At 40.4% G+C, this 23,584-nt stretch overlaps 2 protein-coding genes across 2 annotated transcripts; one reads left to right on the top strand and one right to left on the bottom strand.

Annotated features, from left to right (window-relative positions):
- Positions 1-1,266: 1,266 nt before the first annotated feature.
- Positions 1,267-2,478, bottom strand: LOC138897184 (uncharacterized). Its single transcript, XM_070183144.1, has 2 exons — positions 2,288-2,478; positions 1,267-1,870 (listed from the first exon to the last, which is right to left on the bottom strand). Exons 1-2 carry the CDS (start codon positions 2,476-2,478, stop codon positions 1,267-1,269), a joined length of 795 nt encoding a protein of 264 aa, XP_070039245.1.
- A 12,764-nt stretch (positions 2,479-15,242) lies between these two features.
- Positions 15,243-21,580, top strand: LOC138897185 (uncharacterized). Its single transcript, XM_070183145.1, has 2 exons — positions 15,243-15,600; positions 20,829-21,580. Exons 1-2 carry the CDS (start codon positions 15,243-15,245, stop codon positions 21,578-21,580), a joined length of 1,110 nt encoding a protein of 369 aa, XP_070039246.1.
- The last annotated feature ends 2,004 nt before the right edge of the window (positions 21,581-23,584 follow it).

Genomic DNA, 23,584 nt, shown 5'->3' on the forward strand with positions numbered 1-23,584 from the left:
CAGTCCACAATCATGGAAACAACCTGCTCTTGAGAACTCCCAGTCTCCAAATCCATATAACACACGAATCCCATATATGATCCCAACTCCACCGCCTTAATGTCTAACACATCTCTCATACACGATCATCCCACGAGGAATACTCCAAAAATTCTTTCGTGCCACATAGAAAAATTGAATAGCAGCAGTCGATCAACCAGGAGAGTACTGCAATAACAATGAATATCCGTAATTAAAACACAATGCCCTCTTTCAACCGCGCACCCCTCTCAGGGATTACCGAGCAACTATAACATTCATCTAAATATACAACACTAACCATTCTGTCCAGAATTCGTGAACTTGCCTTCAAGAATGGACTGTCACCTTGTACATGTAAATCTTAATCCTGCACAACACACCACATCTATCATGCCATCACCATACTGGTCTAGCCTACTACCAGTTGTCCTATTTACTTCGAGTTATTTTCTCAATTAACCTCAATTTGATACTTCTCCTTGTCAGAACTCCACGATCCTTACCCAAAGCTCACTACAAGACACCCTAACATAACACCACACCACCATAACGCCCGTAAGCTATTGTACTCTTCTTAAGTACCTCCATAAATAATGCAACTGTAATGCTCACTCCAAAAATACTTGATGTAAATTTAAAATTGTCCCCCTTTCCTTTCTTATACTGAAATGTAGAATCCATAATAATACAGAATTACCGCAAATCTCGGCATCATTAAATGTAAATTTGAGATTCTAAATTACACCGCGCAAACGGGCTGAAATACACGTGCCTCATTAGCACAACAATGCTCGAAGGGGTAAACCTGCCTTAACACCACCGATCAAATTTACACTCCATGCGCACTACCACCTTCAAAATAACAATTTAATTATTTCATGATTTTTTTCATAAAGTGCGATATAACCCGCATTCAAATATATTTCTTACTCAAGCCATCCCCGATATCAACCTCTGCAAGTCATAACCAATCAACAAGTATGCCTCAGCCCAAAAACTAATACCATACAAAATCGTGCAATCAGATCATAGATAGCATACTCCCCCACTTGGCTCAAAGCCATATAACAAAACCTCTGATAACTCACCATACCCAAGATAACATCTAAATTGACCATACTAAGCAATAAAAGATCTACTCTAGTCTCCAGACTCCTAATAGTCACCACACATGGCCGATATACACAGTCCATAATAACAGTATCACCCACGGGCATAGACACATGAACAGGTGAAACTAGAGATTCACGGGGCATATCCAGATAATGAGCAAAATGCGAGGACACATGAATAAGTGGGACCAGAGTCAAATAATACAGAGGCATCTCTATGGAAAACTAAGACAATACATGTAATCACAGCATCTGAAGCAATAGCATCTGGTCTGGCAGGGAGTGCGTATAAACGGGCCTGACTGCCACCTGATCGGCCTCCCCCTCTAGGGCGACCCCTAGCTGACTGAGCTCTACCCTGATCTGGCTGGGCGGGTGGTGAAGTAACTAGTGCCGAAGTCGAAGGCTGACTCCTCTGCTGAGATGAACCTCCCGAAAGGCGGGGACAATGCCTCTTGATATGACACAAATCTCCACACTTAAAGCAACCTCTCTTTGCAAATGGCGGTGGGGACTGAAGGGAACCCCGAGCACCGAAATAACTGCTAGAAGGTCCTGACACAGATGAACCATGAGTTGATGGTGCATGAGACGAACTCTGAGCTGGTAGTATACTGAATGAAGATTGTCCTTGCTGATAGGTGTGTGCACCATGGCTAGAGGATGCACCACGGTAAACCGGGTGAGTCGTCTGAGCATGACTAAAAGGACGACCCCTACCGTGGTTGAACTGACCCCTAGAAGGAACACCGCTGAATCCACTTTGTCCACAAGGCCTCTTGGCCTCCCTCTCAACCCGCTCCTGGCTGCAAACTATCTCAATCTGACGAGCAATATCGACAACCTCATCAAATGTAGCACCAGACACTCTCTTTCTAGTCATAACTAATCGCAGCTGAAAAGTGAGGCCATTTATGAACCTCCTAATCCTTTCTCTGTCTATGGGAACCAACCAGATAACATGATGGGCCAACTCTGAAAATCTCATCTCATACTGCGTTACGGACATATCACCCTGGCTAAGCTGCTCGAACTGCATACGCAGCTCCTCTCTGTGGGACTGAGGCACGAACTTCTCCAGAAAGAGAACAGAGAACTGCTGCCAGGTAAGGGGTGTTGCGCCGACTGGCCTATGCCTCTCGTAAGCCTCCTACCAACTGAAGGCAGCCCTAGAGAACTGAAAAGTAGTGAACGAGACCCCACTGATCTCTAGAATACCGGTTGTACGGAGTATCCTCCGACACCTTTCTAAATAGCCCTGTGCATCCTCTCCCTCTGTACCACTAAATGATGGAGGCCGGAGCCTCTCAAACATCTCCAATATACGATGCTCATCCTTGGGCATAGCAGGAACCACATAGTCCTGAGCAGATACAACTGGCTGGGCCGGTGGTGCCCCCGGTGTTTGGAGTCCCTGTACCACCTGCTCTGATGTGCGGGCGGCGGGAGTCTAAGCGCCTCCCCCTGCCTGAGAAGTGGCTGCTGCGGCCGGAACAGAGACAACCTGAGTAAGGCTGGTGCACATGGTCAGAATCTGAGCTAAGGCCTCCTGAAGGCCTTGAATCACAATGGGCACAGGTGGTGCCTGAGCTGGTCCCACAGGCTCATCCATAACTGGAGCCTGCTCCTGAACTAGGGCAACGGGTGGATCTGCAGGTTCTTCTCTAGCTGCGGTGCGAGCTGCACCTCTGCCCCTACAACGGCCTCTACCGCGAACTCGGCCTCTCGCGACCCTGACTGGTGGTACTGGTGGTTGTCCATCCCGCCCCGTAGTACGCGTCCTCACCATCTGTGAGAGAATTAGAACAACATAAATTTAGTTACCATAATCAAAAGATTTGCACGAATAGAATTCAAGAATGTGAAGTTTCCAAATGGTTCGGCAACCTCTCGAAGATGAGTACAGAAGCCTACGTATCGATCCACAAGATTCTACTAAACATGCTCATGACTCGTGAGACCTATGTAACCTAGGCTCTGATACCAACTTGTCACGACCCAAAATCCAACTGTCGTGATGACGCCTATCGTGGAACTAGGCAAGCCACAACTCAACATCTCAACACAGAAAAAATTTTGAATTTAAAGATGGAAGCAATTTAATAATTTAGGAAAGTCTTTTTGAAAACAGAAATATCCAAAATACGATACAATCCATCCCAAAAACCGGGGTGTCACAGAGAACATGAGCGTCTAAATCAGAATACAGTCCACTATAGTGTCTAAAGAAATAAACTGAAAATACAACCGGTGATAAAGAAGGAGAGTCAAGGCCTGCGAACGCCGTGCAGCTACTTTGGTAGTCTCCGAAGTCTGACGCCACAATCAGCAACCGCCACCGTGACCAAAAATGCCTAGATCTGCACACGGGGTGTAGGGAGTAACGTGAGCACATCCAACTCAGTAATAACAATTCCAAACTTTGGACTGAAAGGTAGTGACGAACTCAACCGGTATAGATAAAATAGAAAAAACTGAACAGAAACGTAGGTATGCTTTCAAATTAAATAGGCAACTCAAAACAGTAAGGTGAAGCAGATCCGAACAGTGTAAAGAATATAACTCTGCTATCTCTAAATGCCAATGCACATACTGTATGTGATGCACCATGTTGTCAGCCTCATGTGCTCATACTCTCGAAACAAGCGCTATCATAAGATCAGTACAACCGCTTCGACGTACAGCCGGATCATACAACTGTCACTCATAATCAGGCTCTCAGCCTCACTCAGTCATCAATCTCTCCAGTCTCACTCACAGGCTCATAATATCATGAAAACTAGCCCGAAACAATGATATGATGTATCAATAAATAACAACTGAGATGGAGATATGATATAAAATTCATGAACATGACTGAGTACATAATATCAATGAAATCAGTGAGATGACAGCAAAAAACAACCACTAGAGGTCCCAACAATACCGGCATAAATCCTAAACATGATATCTAGCATGATTGACAGCTCAATTACTTTATCACAAGATAAAAATACGGATATCAACAAAATAGAGTCACTATACAGTGCCATGGAATCAACTAGGCCACAATTCTCAAGGTGCACGCTCGCACGCCCGTCGATTCGCATGTGTGTCACCTCAATATCAATTGTATAGCACATAGTTCGGGGTTTCGAATTCTCAGAACCAAGTTTGAAAGCTCACTTACCTCAAACCGAGAAAATCCTACTCTGAAATGCCTTTGCCCCTCGAATAAGTCTCCAAACACCCTGAATCTAGCCACAAGCAGTACGAGATAATTAATATAGGCTAAAGGAATCAATTTCACAAGAAAAATATGAAATTACAATCCAAAATCCAAAATTGGTCAAAGGTCGGCCCCTAACAAAAGTCACAAACCCGAAAGCCCATGCACTCACGAGTCCAACCATACCAAATTTATCCAAATCCGATGTCAAAATCCCAATCAAAACCCAAAATGTTAGTTGAAGAACTTCTTCCCATTTTCCCCCAATTTTTAACCCAAATCCGAAATTTAAATGATGAAATTAATGATAGATTAGTGGGATATAACCAAAATCAAGTGTAGAATCATTACCCAATCGATGTATCTGAAAATCCCTCAAAATCTCGTCCAAATCCGAGCTCCCAAACTCAAATTTTGATAAAAATGGCCAAACCCTCGTTTTTGAATCTTTATATCTGGCTAGTTAATTCCTTCTTCGCGAACGCGGTCAAAGCCACGCGTTTGCGTTGAACAAAAAAATGTTGACCAGAATTCCTCTTTCACGAACGCGAGTGACCTCTCGCGAACGCGTACCTTTCACTAGCGGACCCTACGCGAATGCGAGACCCTCTTCGCGAACGCGTAGGCTTAAATGCCTGAAGCTCTATCTGCCCGTTCCTCTCCACGAACGCGAGGACCATGTCGCGAACGCGTAGCCTCAGGGTTCCAAATCTTCACGAACACGAAGAATAACTTAGCTGGCCTTGCCAAATCCCTTACGCGAACACGAGAACTCCTTCCCAGAAAATCTGTTATCTTCCAAAGTCCAAAAGTGATCCGTTAAGCATCCAAAACTTACCTGAGGCCCCCGGGACCTCAACCCAACATACCATCAAGTCCCAAAACACTATACGAACTTAGTCGAATCCTCAAACCACCTCAAATAACATCAAAAACACGAATCACTCTCCAATCCAAACTTAACGAACTTTAAAATTTTTCCAAATTCTACAAACGATGCCGAATCATACCAAACCATGTCCGATTGACCTCAAATTTTGCACACAAGTCATATTCAACATTACGGACCTACTCCAACTTCTTGAATTGGAATCCGATTCCGATATCAAAAAGTCAACCCCTTTATCAAACTTTCCAAAAATTCAACTTTCAACATTTCAAGCCTAAATTAGCTACAGACCTCAAATTCACAGTCCGGACATGCTTCTAAGTCCAAAATCACCCAACGGAGCTAACGGAATCGACGGAACTCCATTCTGGAGTCATCTTCACACCATTCCGACTACAGTCAAAATCCTAAGACTTAAGCTTTCATTTTAGGGACTAAGTGTCCCAAAATACTCCAAAACCAAAATAAGCCCTTCCCTGCAAGTCACATAAGCAGAAACAGATACGGGGAATGCAGTAAATACGGGATCAGGGCTAATACGCTCAAAATGACCGATCGGGTCGTTACAATGGACTACCTATAGCTTACCTGCATGCTCTTAGAGAATATAGGGGATTGCATTACCTACAAATATTGCAGTGACTCACCGATTTCCAGCCAGCAGAGGAGACTGCATTGAGTGGGACTAGTCGATTGTAGTTGACGCCCGTCCGGCAGCATCTGGAGGTGATGGATGCGGACATTATAGATGATACACCAGATCTTCTTATCGACCGGTACACGAGATTGGTAATGATGAGATTTCTTCATTATCTTGAGAGGCTAGATGATTTACCTGGTTACAGCCGGGGTGTAATTGTTCTAGGTTACCTGTATAGGCATATGTGTCAGGCGAGCATGGGCACCCAGAGAGACGTTGCCGGATTTTTGCCTCTGTTGCAGGTGAATACATAGTCAATTCTTTTTATGATTATATCTTATATAGTAAAATAATAACTTAAATTTTAAGTCCACAATGTATATTAGGTTTGGGCCTGGGAGCGGTTCCTGCAGTTCCAGACACCTCTACCACCCATCGCTTCGGATGCACCATCTCCACCGTTTCTCCTTTTAGCTAGGAGGTGGGTTGATAGGCGAGGCTACGAACGCGAGGTCGAGGCTCGACATCATCTCCCCTATTACAGGGATTTGTTGGATTTGCTTGAAGGCGCGCAGGTACATGTATACTTAAGTTTACTTGGTCTGGCTTTATATGTGTTGTGTTTACTCATAATTCTTGTGTTTAATTAATAGTTCATATGGAGACCATACAACGACGCACTCATAGTTGGTTTGCCTGATTATTGCTCCCGCGGCCGAGCTATGTGGAGCTCTTTTGTCCCACTTATATGTCTCAATATTGTCAAGCATCATGCCACCGAGCGAGTCCTTCGCCAGTTTGGTCGACCGCAGCTTGTACCTATCCCGCCCGCTTGGCTTAGGACACATTACCAGCGGGATGATCGTTCTAGGGTAGACCAGACATACGTGGACTAGCTAGAGGCCCAAATTGAGGTTTGGGACCAGAGGTATGACCCGATTCCTCCAACCCCTGCACCTGAGCATACGAATGGTGAGCATGAGTATATGGGCTGGCATCGCAGCGTTACCCGACTTCATGTCGGGAATAGTGTTCTTCACGCTGGTGGTTGGTACACTCCATATGCTAGGAGGCATGAGGCACTGGCATGTTATTTCTTATACTTACTTATAATGTTAAATTATCATTCGGTAATTATTATTTGACATGTTATGCAGGCTATTGGATTGCATCAGTTCTACCATCTGGGACTACACATGCTACAGCATACCGGCGAGGGAGTAGCATCTTTGCACGAGTATGGCCGTCAAGTTACAGATCTGGCTACCCGGACATTGAGGCGTACACATGATTATGAGCGACTAGGATACGAGGCTGCTTATGTTCCGCCAGAGGACTACCATCACGGGCCACCAGTGGAGCCTCAACGTGGAAGACGTGGCAGGCGTTGCTAGAGAGGAAGGGGTATCCCACGAGGTCGTGGTGGTCGGCTAGGACGGGGTCCCCCGCAAAGGGGTGTTGAGGAACCCGCGGGGATATTAGAGATGACCAGCTGGGTGACCACCCTAAGCCACATGATGCTCCTCATGATATGCCATCATTCAGCCCGTAGCTATTTCCAGGGACTTCGCAGTTGACCCCGTCAGCTCCATTGTTGATCGCAGGCACGACAATTACGTAGCAGGAGTGGGATCAGTATTTTCCTAATCGACCAGGGCCATTGACGGTTGCTGAGGATCGTCTGATACGAGAGTTGCATATTGGACGACGACTAAATTATGGCGCATCATCGAGGGCTGCTGCAGATGTTTCACATACTTCATCTACTCCAGTGTACCCCGATGTTCTGACTGAGTAGTGTGTCACTACTCAGGCAGAGGTTTGTTTGTATTACTATTATTTCTATTTATTTTTATCTCATTAATTAGTCATCACTATCTAAAGAGTTTTTATTTTTTTTAAAGACATCATCATCGCCCGTCACGGAGGCCACTTTGTGCGATACTGACATGTCGGGCATGATTGATTTTATTCTAGAGCCCACCGAGACCATGGTATGACCATTAAAAAGTTTTTATCTAACACATACGTTAGTAATTTATATTTCATATACTAAAATATCTTATTATTCTGTAGGTTACTGCTGGACCGACGGCCACTTCTACCAAGTCTGCTAGCCTTACCGACAATCATGCTGCAGTGCATCCTCCGATAAAGAGGCGACGTGATGAGGATGATCCTAATTGGGTAGCCGGGCGGTATGGTATGCGCCTTAGGCCAGCCAATGCTTTAAAGCATACCGATTGTGGGACACATTGACATTTATTATCTGTATATATGACATTAAATATATAATAGCAACATTATTTATGTTTTACATAATTTGCACATGTGTTGTTATTTTTCGGATTATTTATTAGTTTAATACTACAACACAAATAAAAAACGACAACTTAACATAATTTAAATTCGGTACAATTAATGATAATACATGACATGCAAAACATAAAGATAAAATATTGCACTCAACATATCCATGTGTTTGTTTAGTCACTATCACCCATTATTCTGTGCTTCAACCACTTAAATTTCTCTTCCAACTTATTTATTTTTTCTTTTGCCTCTTTTAGTTTCTCCTTCACTGCCGCAAGTTGTTGTTGTAGTTTAAAGATCTGGAGTTCGTATTCATCGATCATATTCCAAACATAGTGCCAATATGATTTGTAGTATTTCTGGTTAATGGGTTCATCATACCATTCTTGAAATCCACATTTCTTTTCGTCCTACCAATGGGGATTATAACACAACACTATTAATTAACATGTTATATAAAAAATGTTAACAAACATTTTTTTTAAAAATAATAACTTACAAATTGTTGACAGATCTAGCGTCTGCACCCCAGATTGCAATTTGACCAACATGGCTTCAAAATTGCATGTTTGCCACAATAATAACTTGGTACGTCATTGCGTCCAGTCATTTTGTAATGCAAGAAAAATTAAAAATTAATGGAAATTGTTTCTATTTGTTTCGTTAAGCGCAAATAATAACTAAAATGCACTAGGCTTTTATAGACAGCTAATGCACATAACGCATATTGGTGGCGCGCTATGTTTCGTGTGAAAATGATTCATTAAGGTACAAGATAGCTTTTCCAAAACGGTAGCTTTTTCAAGTCGACAAGACAATACACATAACGCATATTAGTGGCGCGTTATGGTTCGCGTGATAATGATTCATTAGGGTACAAGACAACTTTTTCAGAACGGTAGCTTTTCAGGTCGACAAGATAATACACATAACGCATATTGGTGGCGCGCTATGTTTCGCCTGATAATGATTCGTTAGGGTACAAGACAGTTTTTCTAGAACAATAGCTTTTTCAGGTCATCAAGACAATACACATAACACATATTGGTGGCGCGCTATGTTTTGCGTGGCAATGATTCTTTAGGGTACAAGACAGCTTTTCCAGAACGGCAGCTTTTTCAGGTCGACAAGATAATACACATAACGCATATGGGTGGCGCGCTATGTTTCACGTGATAATGATTCTTTAGGGTATAAGAAAGCTTCTTAAACTGAACCAAGAGCTCTGTATTTACAGACCATTGATTTCAACATCGATTTCAAACCATTGATTTGTAGAAACATTACAACATCGATTTCAAAAAGGCCACTAACATTTGATAAGTGGATCAAGAAGAGGCAAAAGGGTGAAGGTTGTTCAACAGATCCCGATGGAACACGTCTTAACACTATCGATCCCTGCCTTTCAAAAATATGCTAGGTTGCTATACTGATTTGGTTGATAACAAGTGGTATGGTGTTCTGCGTTCCTTGGAAAATAAGCCTATCAATATACACACTGATCTCAAAGTTGCAGGGCACATTATTGAGGGCGAAGCGTATTTTACAAAGCTAAGGTATGCGAATTTGGGACAAAAAACTACAATGGGTTCCCCTTTACTCAAAACGATGTGATTATGAAGTACTATGTCGCTGGCATGGGCTTGTTGTGCCACAAGCACTGTCTGCAACCTTCCAAACAAACATACACAGAGATGAACCAGAAGTGATTCGGCATTAGATGAAGGAGATTCTAGAGATGGAAAAGGCACTAGTTATTCATCATGCAATGGATGATCTTAACTACCTGGGAGGAACGGAGGATCAGTACTGGGATTTATTAAAAAATGAGAAATTGCATAGAGACAATGATTATCCTATTTTCCCAACAGTTGCCGAGTGGGAGGGACTACCTAAGTTTCTACCACATACGGTGGACGTAGGAGTCCCATATTATTGTAGAAATCAAGCAAGTGGTCTTATTGATTATAGCACTGAAATGGCTTCAAAATGTGTGTCAACTGTGGCCTAGATTAAGATGCCCTCGGTCCCAAAGGGTACGTAAATGATTTTAACGAAGAAGATGAAGACAATGACAATGAAATAGTGCCAGACAGCGACGATAATAGCGAATGACAATTGTTTTTCTTGTTGGGGTGCATTTTAAATTGTTGTACTCAAGTACTAATGCTAAATATCAATTAGATTTAACTCTAATGGAAACATAATTTTATTTCATATATTTTGCAAGATGAACATGTACATACACTTATTATAACAAATTACTGCAATAAAACCAGCTGAAGGACATTTACGACGGTCGTGTCCTGTTTGCGAGCATATACCACATTTACGCGCATAAATGGTATCACCAACATCCATTTAGTTCCGTATACGCATTCCTTTTGGCACTTGTCATTGACGCACATAATCCTTGTTACACACCATTTTAAATAGTTCCGGCGGCCAATAATGCTCAACACCCACTGGCTGCAACTGTCCACTATAAGTGTTTAAGTATGCAGCAACACTATATTCTTTATCAATGAACCTCATTGCCGGGAAACCTGTATGTTGAAAGCACTTCATGGAATATGAGCACTGTATGTGATAGATGGACCATTTTCTGCAGGAGCATAACCTTATGGATTCATTGACAGTGTGTGTATTATTCCCCCGGTTGTGATGAATAGCAGTGCGAACTTCAAAAAAATTTCGCTCGTTGCAATACAACAAAAATGAATACCATTGTGCTCGCTTCCTGTATTTCTCAAATCTTTTCATTAGTATTGGCATAAATTCTTAACACCCTTTTCCATCAATGACGATGCACCTTTAGATCATTCAACAAACCTCTCCGCCATCTTCTTGAATGACATCTGCATCATGGCAGTGACAGGCAATCCACGTGTAGACTTCAATAACCCGTTGAAAGGCTCTGACATATTTGTAGTCAGAATTCCCTATCTTCTACCACCATCCGCATGCAAAGTTCACTTGTCAAGCTCATATCGCATCAACCAACTATAGGCTCCTTGTTTTTCCTACCTTATCAATTCCATTCGCCTCCTAAAATTACCCTCTTGGTGATTTGTTGCAGCCATCCACATTAAATCATTCAAGTCCTTGTTTGGATAAGCCCTTTGGAAGTTGGCCTTAAGGTGCCTCACACAGTAACTGTGGTAGGCATACGGTTCCTGCCATGCACGCAAATTCTGTACATAACTTAAAATACCTCCATACTGATCAAATATTAAACAAATACCTGAATGTTGTCTGACAACGTGCTCCTTCAAGTGGTTCAAAAATAATGTCCACGTCTCTTGGCTTTCATAGGCACAAACAGAAAATGGTAGGGGAAATATACTTCCATTAGCATCTACTACAACGACGATCAACAAATTAATATCATACTTTCCATAGACATGAGTGTAGTCTATGGATATTACCGGCCAACAATGCATAAAAACATCAATGGCTGATTTAAATGCCAAGAATATGTGTTCTGGTATTCCTGGACTCCGCTCAAGATTCCATTCAACAACAGTCCCGGGGTTAAAGTGTTTCAATGCGGCCATGTACTTGGGTAGAGAGGAAAAGGACTTATCCCAGTTACCATAAACAATTTCAAATGCACGTTTGCCCGAGAAATGCCTTTATTTTGGTAATGGTACATCGATATACCTAGTGGACAAATGTTATACACTCTTTGATCTTGTACCTTATGGACGCTTCAATGGGTGGAATCAAGATAGGAGAAATCAAGTCAACATTCAAGTTAAAATGATTCCCACTGAATGTGTCCATTTCACAATTGTGGGTGCCAATATATTTACCCACAACCCACATATTTGTTTTCACCTTCCGCGCACGCAGAATCCAATTACAACCTTGAAACCATCTACAACAAATAACCTTGTATACGTCCGGAGATGACTCATGAACCACGATCTCACGACACTCTTTTATGTTGTACATTTGCACCGACCTGCTTAGGCGCGCTTTATCAACAAAAAGCATGCCCTTTGACAGCACTGTTGCTCAATATTCATCCCACGTTGTTGTCCGAATTTTGTCAAGATCCCTTGTGAGGTCATCCACATCCGGCATACTTGGAAAATGATCAAGGTAGGGAATCTCCCTTGAATGAAACAGCACATGGGACTCGTACACTGTTGGTCTAAAGGGATTTGGAGCATGCTCCCTCGTCAAATCAGGTTCAACATTCTCATCCTCATCATCATCACCCTCATCAAGGAAGGGTGTGTCATCTCCAGACTCATCAGTATTGTTGTCATAATCACTATTCTCTTCCTGACTTTACGCATCTACCAGATCCCGATTAAATATGTCGTCTTCGGGCAATTGAGTAAGGACAGGACCTTCAAGTTGCTTGTTTTCACTACACCACCAATAAAATAATGAGTTTCTCAAATTTATACAAACTTTACATATACACTTTATCAATTCACTTACAAATTATAATGTGTTGATATCCATGATGCACATTATCTTGTGGTGATGACTCCCAGATGGACCACCATGATCCAACACACCAAAACTAGGCATATTCCAACTGTCCGTTGGTTCATAACTTGTAAAATTCATATCTGACCAGTACCCCTTATAGAGTATATGAGTGTTAATACGAATTCAATACATAAAAATAAATATCGTAACACAAGGAAAAATTGAAGTTTACCACTCGGCTTGTGGATTATGTAAACTTGGGGAGAAATTATGTCCTCGATCCTCATTCGCCTGTGGAGATAAGTTTAGATTAGGCCAAACTCTTTCACTCGTATCATATTCCGCTAAAACTTCTCCAAAATAACCACCCGATGATTGAGGGTTATCCCTACTTTGCGGAACTTCATTATTGCGAATATCTTCAGCCTTGACGTACATTTCCAACATTTTTAACATAAGAAGTTCCCGGTGTTCATCCGGAGTCCTCAAAAAATCTCTCAAAGCTTCATCATCTTCTATATTAAACTCAGCATAACAAGCAACCCCTTGCGGAGTAACAGAATATAGATATCTTCCGGTTACTTTAATATTCACCGAATGTTTGCTCACCCTCATTTTATTACATAACAATGATACCAATGTATCGTACTCCATTGTAAGTGACAATTTAACATGACATTGTGGAGAACAACTATAGCATACTGAGTTATTCTCCACCACAACCTCACCTCCCCTCCCCCCCCCAATATAATGGAACCCTAATTTTTCGCTCTTCGGACATTATGACAAAATGCAAAATAACTTAACGAACAAATATTTAATGAACAAATATTACGGAAGATTTGAAGGATCCTGAATGGATTTTTACAAAATCCTGAAACTCTTTAATAAGGAGAAAACTAGCTCGGGGGTACAGTTATTTAATGTATATCGCCTTAAATATGCGCGCTATATCCCTATGAATTATTGGTGTGTCAGTTAAGTGCAGAAGAATTATTGGTGGGCCCAATATTTATGTATAGCGCGGTATATATGCGCGCTATACCTATAGCGTAATTATTCATCTCGCTATATATATTATTGTGCCCGGTCTTCTTCTTTTTTTTTTACCTATTTTGGTCGCTTGAGTCCAAAAGTACCACACTTTGGTTCCGGAATCTCGTTTTAATGCCTTCAATTTGCTGCGTCATTTTTTTTAATATAAATATGACAAGGAAATAATTGAAGAGATGGGCAAGTCGACATGGAAGATTAGAAATGGAGCTAAATTTATAGAAAGTAGAAACTGATGAAGACTTGAGTGATTGGATAAGGGTCTGTTCCAGGAACGGATGTAGCCTTTCAACCACGAATTTATTTGAACCTATAACTTTCGACACGGAGTATAGAAAATATATATATATAAATATCTATTAAAATAGCAACAAACATTAGATTGAATAATATTTTAATAGTATAATTAGTTAAGTACAAAGTTGAACCTATTAAATTGTAATCTTGGATCTGGCTCTGGTCGACGTTTCCCTCCTTATCTTTCACAATGCACTCTTCACTAATCATAAGGTCATATATCCATTTATGAACAGAAAAAATCCCATTTTATTATGTGTAAGCCGAAGAATCAAGATTATGTGTGCAGGAAGACATTAGAGAATACACTTTTCTCTCGTGTATGGGGTAAAACAGGTTTGTAATAGATGGTTGAATGGCAGCATAACACGTGAAACCGAAGGCAAGAAAAAGGCAAGCCAGTACACAACCAATACCGGATATAACAAATATAAAAGACATCAGGTAAATAACAAAGGGAGCACAGTTAACGGGAGGAAATCATGGGTTTGCCATCAGATAACATTCAATGAGGGAATATTCCCTAACAATAAATGAGCGATCGTTGCAGAGAATGCATTCATGGTCTGTTGTTACATATTCATCAATAACTCTTTTATTATCATTTAAGAGTTGATCAGGGCAAGTTATTATTGGCCTCGGATGGAACAGGACGCAAAGACATTCGTTCAGAAGTGTTACAAGTGTCAATGTTATGCATAGTTGGTACACCAACCAGCGTAACTCCTGCATTCGGTGTTGTCCCCATGGCCATTCATGAAATGGGGGATGAACATAGTTGGTCCTTTATCACCGAGTCCCGTAAAGGTACGATTTCTTTTAGTTTTAACTGACTACTTCACTAAATAGGTTGAAGCAGAACCTTACAAAAGATCGGTGAACGCAAAGTGATATGGGACCACTTAATTTTCCAATTCGGAATATCGAAGAAAATTGCTTGTGATAACGGGTCGCAATTCATAGGCTCAAAAGTAACCAAATTATTGGAAGAATTGAAAATTAAGGGAATTATATCTTCACCATACCATCCAAGTGCTAACGGGCAGGCGGAATCAACCAATAAGGTAATTATTCAAAACCTGAAGAAAAAGTTAGAAGATGCTAAGGGCTAATGGTCCGATGAGCTACCGGGAGTACTGTGGGCATATCGAACAACAACAAAGTCGATCACGAGAGAAACACCTTTCTATCTCGTATATGGCATGGAAGCTCTGATACCGGTAGAAGTGGGGGATCCGACTTTACGATTTTCCCGAACAAATGAAGAAGAAAACAAATGAAGCATTGCTGGTGAAACTGGATTTGCTCGAGGAACACAGGGACTTGGCATACGTGAGGATGGTGACTCAAAAACAAATGATGGAAAGATATTATAATCGTAGGTCCAATCTCCGTTACGTAAAGGTGAGAGACTTGGTTTTGAGAAGGGTGTCTCAGAGAACTCGGGAAGTCAATGCCGGGAAGCTAGGACCAACATGGGAAGAACCTTACTGGGTTTCATCTATCAGCGAAAAGGGTCGTACGAGTTGGAAAATCAAGATGGGGTCAAATTACCCCCAATTGGAACGTGTCTCAACTCAAAAGGAATTATTGTTGATGGATGTTACCAATACTGAAAGTATATGATGCATTTTTTTTCCCTTCGTCCAATTTTTGTCCCAATCAGGTTTTTCTAGCAAAGTTTTTAACAAGGCAGCGACGAAAAGCATACTACGAAGGAAGCGTCATGGGCAAAGGCAAGAACTTTAAATATCAAGGAACAAAATTTTCACATCGATGGTGAATGGCTATGTGGATGGTTAAATAATCTTTGGCTCGGTGGCAAGCTTTGCCTTCCATCACTAAAAAGGATTATTTAACCATTCACAAGTTGTTTCCACCGGTGAAGCAAGACTTCCAGTGTTCGAATTCGTATACTTCACATTCGAACACTGGGGGCAGGTAATAGTATAAGATATGACAACAAAAATTCCACATAAATTAGGGACTATTAGAATCGGGGTCAATGTTTCATCAGGACCGGGGACTACATGATCAGCCCCGTAGAAATAAGTTGTACAAGTTAGCCACATATATTGGCAGTTTTTTTTACTTAAGTAAATGAATGCTTATGTACCCTTAAAGATATAAGGAATAAATAAAGTTCTTTTATTTTTATCTTATTTCTTGTCCAAATGATGAGTTAAATTTTTGGTTTGAAAGTTAACTAAATAACTTCATATGCATGTGCCAGAATGAACAGGAGACGCCCTCTTCAAGAGCAACATAAACATAAGGGCTCTCTCTTATAAAACCCTCATAGAAAAGGGTTTATTTCGGAAGAATTTATGCCTGAAATCAAAAGCTATCGGATGAAAATATACCCTAAGCTTTAATTAGTTAAACGCGAAAGGAATATTTTGCACAACACTTAAGCAAAAAAAATTATTTATTTATCAAGTGCCAAACTCAGTGAAAGAATTGGCACAGTTACAAAGTACAAAAAAAAGAGAAAGAAATTATGCATCATTGTCACCAAAACCCAAAGGGAGGGAGAGATCTACATTTCCCCCGGTAGAAGAAGGTGGACCCACTACCGGTTCAGAGCCTTCATCTTTTTTAAGCTCAAGTACTTGCAACCAATACGCGAAGAGTCAGTTGCAACGAGCTGAGCGGGAGGATTTTCTCGAGCAGTTAGCTCTAGTTCTCGGGCCTTGACGATGCAATCATCAATATCAACGATGCCCGTTTTGGCCTCTTCCAATATTTTCCTCCTCATATGATATATAGCACAAGTCTTTTCAAATAAGAGTGAATCCTCTTGGTCCTTGAACTTTGCTTGGAGTCTATCGATTTCGGCCTGAAGGTCGTCCCTCTTAGAGCTCAGGGCGGTGAAGCCGGTTTTGGTCCATTGACCTCTTTAGCCTTTATTCTATTCAAGCCCCTTTCAACTCGGCAACATAGGCCTTCTCAGTTCTGGAGTTTAAGCTTGCCTTCAAATTATTTATTTGCTCCTCGAACGCAGACTCGCGCTTGGCAGCAGCAATCACAATGTCATGCTGACTACGGTATTATGACAATAATAGGGTATAGGTATTGTGCATTATGGAGTATTTTAATCTATGGCTTTTAGCCAATTGGGGGAGCCTGCTATAGACAAATCAATTCATGGGTATGTGTCAAATTTTGTTTGGGTCTAAAGTATACTTGGGAATCAGTGATGACTTGCAGAGGTGGAGTTCGAAAATGACTCGAATAAGGAAAATTCCTGGTTACGGATTATATTGCACGAATGAGTATATGAGAAAACAATCGTGGGATGAGTGACTTTTTATTGGTGAATGATGTAGTGCGTACGGAGTATGAATTTGGTATGTGGTGTTAAAGTAAAGTTACTGCTTTGAGTGTTATGGTGCTAATGGGGCACGTGTCTTTTGGCCCATTTGGGCGGTGCAATTAGATGTGAGCAAAGTGGGTGACTCCTGATAAAATTTCAGTGGGTTTGAGAATTATATATAGCAATTGAGAATGTTTTCGGACTTATGTATAGATAAAAATCCGAGATTTGCGTTTGATGGTGCCTGAACTTGCGGAAATTCTATAAAACGTGAAATGTTCCCACCTATTCCAACAACCATGGCTGTTTCTGAAAGGTTGCAAACCTTTTCAGAAACAGTGCCAGAAAATGGCTATAAATATGGCTTGATCCCAGAATCTTTCCTTATGAAAAATTTTCTGATCTTCTTCTTCTTCTTCTACACAAAAGTTTCCAGCATATTTTACAACCATTGAGTGGTTCGCAGTTCGAGTCACCCCAAGAGCAAGGTGGGGAGTTCTTGGAGGGAGGGAGCCGAGGGTCTATCGGAAACAGCCTCTCTACCCCAGGGTAGAGGTAAGGTCTGCGTACAAACTATCCTTCCCAGACCCCACTAGTGGAATTATACTGGGTTATTATTGTTGTTGTTGTTGTTGAGTGGTTCGCAATTCATCAGAGTTTTTGGTACCAATACACTGGTAAGTTAAATCATTCTATTCTTGGAGGATAATACTCAACACCTCGCGTACTTAAGGGGAATAATTTTCTTAAGGATACAGTGTGCATTCAGTGGGCTCGATTTATTCCTGTAACGACCCGATCGGTCGTTTTGAGCATTTACGCTCCTTTCAACTATTTGAAGTCTTGAATAACTTCATACAAGGTATTATGACTTGTGTGAATTGTTAGTTTTGGTTTTAAGGTATTTCAGAGTTAGCTTGGAAGAATGAATTTTCATGTTGGAAGCTTAAGTTGAAATAGTTGACCGGATATTGGCTTATGTGTAAACGACCTCAAAATTTAATTCTAATGATTCCAATAGCTCCGTATGGTAATTTTGGATTTAGGAGTGTGTCCGAAAAATTATTTGAAGGTCCGTAGTAGAATTAGGCTTGAAATGCCTAAAGTTGAATTTTGGGAAGTTTTACCGGGGGATTGACTTTTTGATATCGAGGTCAGAATCTGATTCTAAAAATTGGAATAGCTTCGTTATGTCATTTATAACTTGTGTACAAAATTTGGAGTCATTCCGGATTGATTTGATGTATTTCGGCACAAGATATAGAAATTAAAAGTTCAAAGTTCATTAGGCTTGAATTGAGGTGCGATTCATGGTTTTAGTGTTGTTTGAGGTGATTTGAGGGTTCGACTAAGTTCGTATAATATTTTAGGACTTGTTGGTATATTTGGTTGAGGTCCCGAGGGGCTCGGACGTGTTTCGAATGGTATTCAAATTATTTTTCCTTCATTTTTGCACTGCTGGAAGCTGCTGATTTCTAGTGTTTCAAACCTTCTTCGCGATCGCGAAGATTGGGACGCGATCGCGTAGGCTTAGTTGGGCATTGAGGTTTTGTTCTATGCGATCGCGTGGGGATATTCGCGATCACGTAGGGTTAATTGGGGGATGATGAGTTTTTTTCTACACGATCGCGTGAAGAGGGATGCGATCGCGTAGCTCTGGGATTTTGTGACTCGCGAACGCATGAAAACGGTCGAGATCGCGTAGAGTTAGTGGAGTGGTTGGAGATTTGAGGGTCGAGTTGATGTCGGATTTGAGTAAAATTTTTATGGTTGGACTCGTGGTTGAATGGGCATTCAGATTTTGTAACTTATATCGGGTTCTGAGGCGTGGGCCCCACAAACAAATTTTGAGCTAATTTTCGGATTTTTATGGAAAATTAGGATTTTGTTTATGGAATTAATTCGAATAAATTTTATTGATTGAATCGAGTTATTTATGGCTAGATTCGAGGCGTTTGGAGGCTAATTCACGAGGAAAAGACATTGCAGAATAAGAATTTCACGGCTTGAGCTAAGTAACAGTTATAAATCTGATCTTGAGGGTATGAAACCCCGAACTTTGTATCATGTGATTATTTTGGAGGTGACCCACATGCTTGGCGACAGGCGTGTGGGCATGCACCGAGGGGATCGTGACTTGGTCCGTCCCGTGAAAACTGTAAAGTTAAATAACTTGTTATTAGCTATGTGCTCTCTATGTGTTGTCAAAATTTGACTGTAGGTCATGTTAGAAACCATGTTTAGGCTATATGTTGGTAATGCTGGGACCCACAGAGGTCGTGTACATGTTGAACTATCTGCTTAATTGTTGTTTTGTACTCAGTCACAATTTACTTGATTATTTATCCTAGTCTCTATTGTTCATTATTGATGCATCATATCATTGTTGGTTGGGCTGATTTCATGATTGTTGAGAGCCCGAGAGACTGGAGAGATTTATGACTGAGCGAGGCCTAGGGCCTGATTGTGTATTATTATACTATAGCACGTGAGTTGTCCATGCAGCACATGAGTTGTCCGTGCGGATCTAGATATTATACTATAGCACGTGAGTTGTCCGTGCAGATCCAGATATTGATACTATAACATGTGAGTTGTCCGTGCGAATTATAGCGCTTGGGCTGTAGGAGCCCCTCCGGAGTCTGTACACTCCCAATGAGCGTGGGTACCTATTGAGTGTGAGTGCTGAGGGCTGAGAGCCGAGTGGTTGAGCTGTTGTGACGAAATGAGTGATTGTTGCCCGGAGAGTCTGTACTTGCTTTTCATTTGTTGTTGCACGTAGTTGCTATCTGTCATTGCTATGATTTTTCAGAGATTCAGAGGTAGCTGCCGTATTTCGCAGACCTTGCCTCTCCTTCCCCATCTCCTTGTTTACAGTATTTGGTCTCAGACCATTATGGATCGTATTTTTCGGACTTGTATTCATGATAGATGCTCATGTGCTCAGTGACACCAAGTTTTGGGGAGTGTTTGTATCGGTATTTGTGGGATTTTGTATTGTATTCAAATATTATGTTTTTCAAACTTAAAGGAAATCGGTGGTTAATGAGATTGCCAGCTTGCCTAGTATCGAGATAGGCGCCATCACGACAGGTCAGATTTTGGGTCGTGACAATTCCAAAATTATTTCCAGATATTATTTCGACATTCTGTTGCTACTAACTTTCTGTTTCAGTTTTCTCTTTTAGAAAGTTTTCTGTTTCATTATTCATTATAGTAACATAGATTAGATAACAATGTTAAGGAAATGATTTTTTATATTATAATCTGTATTATATTTTTGGAGATTAAAACCTGTGTGGTTTTCTACTCTTTCTAATTTTTTCTATTCTGATTTGAAGATATAAAACCTTTATCGGAGTATTAAAATGCAGAAACGATTTGAAGAACATAAAAATTTTATCATTTTCTGTGATACAATATGTAAAAACTTTGATTTTTTTATTAAACGTGCTGTTTATCATTAATTACAGTACTGTTTACTGTTCTATTTTTGCCATTAATTGAACTCTTCTATTATTGACAGTGAGAAATAACAATTGAGAATGGCAATCCTTCTGCGACTGTTGCGGCAACGAAGATAGACTCATCAAGCCGAATTGTTGTGCCACTAGCTGAGAAACCAGGAAAATTTTCTGTAGCCAACTTCAAGGGATGGCAGCAAAGGGTATTTTTCTGGCTTATCACACTTGGTATGCAGAAGTTCACCAGTAAAGACCCTCCAGTGCTTGCCGCCGACATGCCGGACAATGAGAAGTTTATGATTGTTGATGCATGGAAACATGCAGCCTTTCTTTGCAAAGGCTACATACTAAGTGTTTTGGAGGATGACTTGTACAATGTCTACAGTGCTATGAAAACTTCTAAAGAATTATGGGACGCACTTGAGAAGAAGTACAAGACTGAAGATGCATCCTTGAAAAAGTTTGTGGTTGCCAAGTTTCTAGACTATAAAATGATAGACAACAAAACTTTTGGAACCCAAGTTCAAGAGCTTCAACTTATTTTTCACGACCTTATTGCTGAAGGTATGGTAGTGAATGATGCATTTCAAGCGGATGCAATGATTGAAAAATTACCTCCTTCGTGGAGAGATTTCAAAAACTATTTTAAGCACAAGCGCAAAGAAATGAAGTTAGAAGATCTTGTGATTCGTCTCAAGATTGAGGAAGACAACAAAACAGCCGAGAAGAAGTCTCTTGAAAATTCAATGATTATGGGATCTAATACCGTTAAGGAGACTGCTCCAAAAAGTAAGAAAAGGAAGAGGTCTTCTGGATAGACTAAGGATCAGAACAAGAAGAAATTCAAGGGCAACTTCTACAATTGTAGAAAAGTAGGTCACAAAGACCCTGATTGTCGTCTCCCGAAAAAGGATAAGAAAATGGGACAAGACAATATAGTGGAGAAGAATGATGACATCGATGATTTGTGTGCAATTCTTTCGGAATGCAACCTAGTTTGAAATCCGAAGGAGTGGTGGATTAACTCTGGAGCCACTCGACATGTTTGTGCTGTCAAAGAAGCATTTGCGACTTACTCTACTGCTGGTCCCGAAGAAGAGATTTCCATGGGAAATACTGCAACAACCAAGATTGAGGGTTATGGGAAGATATTCCTGACGATGACTTCCGGCAAGGTGTTAATGCTCAACAACGTTCTTCATGTTCCTACTATTAGAAAGAATTTAGTTTTAACTTCTTTACTTGTTAGGAATAGATTCAAATGTGTATTTGTATGTGACAAAGTTGTTGTAAGCAAGAATGAAATGTATGTTGGAAAGGGCTACCTCACAGAAGGCCTTTTCAAACTCAATGTAATGGTTGTTGACAGTATTAATAAAATTTCAGCTTCTTCTTATTTATTGGAGTCAAATGATTTATGGTATATTCGTTTAGGACATATCAATTATAAAACCTTGAGGAAGTTAATTAATTTAGAAGTATTGCCTAAATTCGAGTGTAATAAATCATAATGTCAAATATGTGTTGAATCTAAGTTTGTAAAACATCCTTATAAGTCTGTTGAAAGGAATTCAAATCCTTTAGACTTAATTCATACTGACATTTGTGATATGAAGTCGACACCATGTCGAGGTGAAAAAAGTATTTTATAACTTTTATTGAAGATTGTACTCGATGTTGTTATGTTTATTTGCTTAATAGTAAGGATGAAGCAATTGAAGCATTTAAGCAATACAAGAATGAAGTGGAGAATCAATTGAATAAAAAGATCAGAATGATTAGAAGTGATAGGAGTGGAGAATATGAATTTTCGTTTGCAGAAATATTTTTGGAATATGGAATTATCCATCAATCTACTGCTCCCTACACACCTCAATCTAATGGAATTGCGGAAAGAAAAAATCGGACATTAAAAAAAATGATGAATTCTTTATTAATAAGTTCCGGGGGGAGCTATCCTTACAGCTAACCAAATACTCAATAGAGTACCCCACAACAAAATGCAATCTATTCCATATGAAAAATGGAAAGGAAGAGAATCCAACTTGAAATATTTCAAAGTGTGGAGGTTTTTAGCAAAGGTACAAGTACCTTTACCCAAAAGGGTAAAAATCGGACCAAAAACTGCGGATTGCATTTTTATTGGATATGCTACAAACAATAAAGCATGTCGGTTTTTAGTTCATAAATATGATAATCCCGAAATTCATGTTAATACAGTAATTAAATAAGATAATGCTGAATTCTTTGAAAGGATCTATCCGTATAAAACTGAATGCGAGTCGTTAAGTGAAAGACCTAAACGAACACGAGAAGAACCAAAGGAAAATACTCTAAGTAACGAAGATCCAAGGCGTAGTAAACGTCAAAGAACATCTACTTCCTTTGGACCAGATTTTGTGACATTCTTGCTTGAAAATGAGCCTCAAACGTTCAAATCAGCTATGTCATCTTCTGATTCAGTATTTTGGAAAGAGCTAGTCAATAGTGAGATTCAATCAATTTTGGATAACTATACATGGGAATTGGTTGATTTTCCTCCAGGAAATAAGCCTTTAGGTTCGAAATGGATCTTTAAACGGAATATGAAAGCTGATGGCACTATTAACAAATATAAGACAAGACTTGTTGTTAAAGGTTATTGACAAAAGGAAGGCCTAGATTACTTTGAAACTTACTTGCCAGTAACGAGGATAACATCTATTAGGGTGTTAGTGGCACTGGCAACCGTGTATGGTCTTGAAATCCATCAAATGGATGTTAAAACAACTTTCTTAAATGGAGAATGGGAGGAAGTGATTTACTTGGAACAACCTGGGGGT

Source organism: Nicotiana tomentosiformis, chromosome 8, assembly GCF_000390325.3.
Source record: "Nicotiana tomentosiformis chromosome 8, ASM39032v3, whole genome shotgun sequence".
Lineage (NCBI taxonomy): Eukaryota > Viridiplantae > Streptophyta > Magnoliopsida > Solanales > Solanaceae > Nicotiana > Nicotiana tomentosiformis.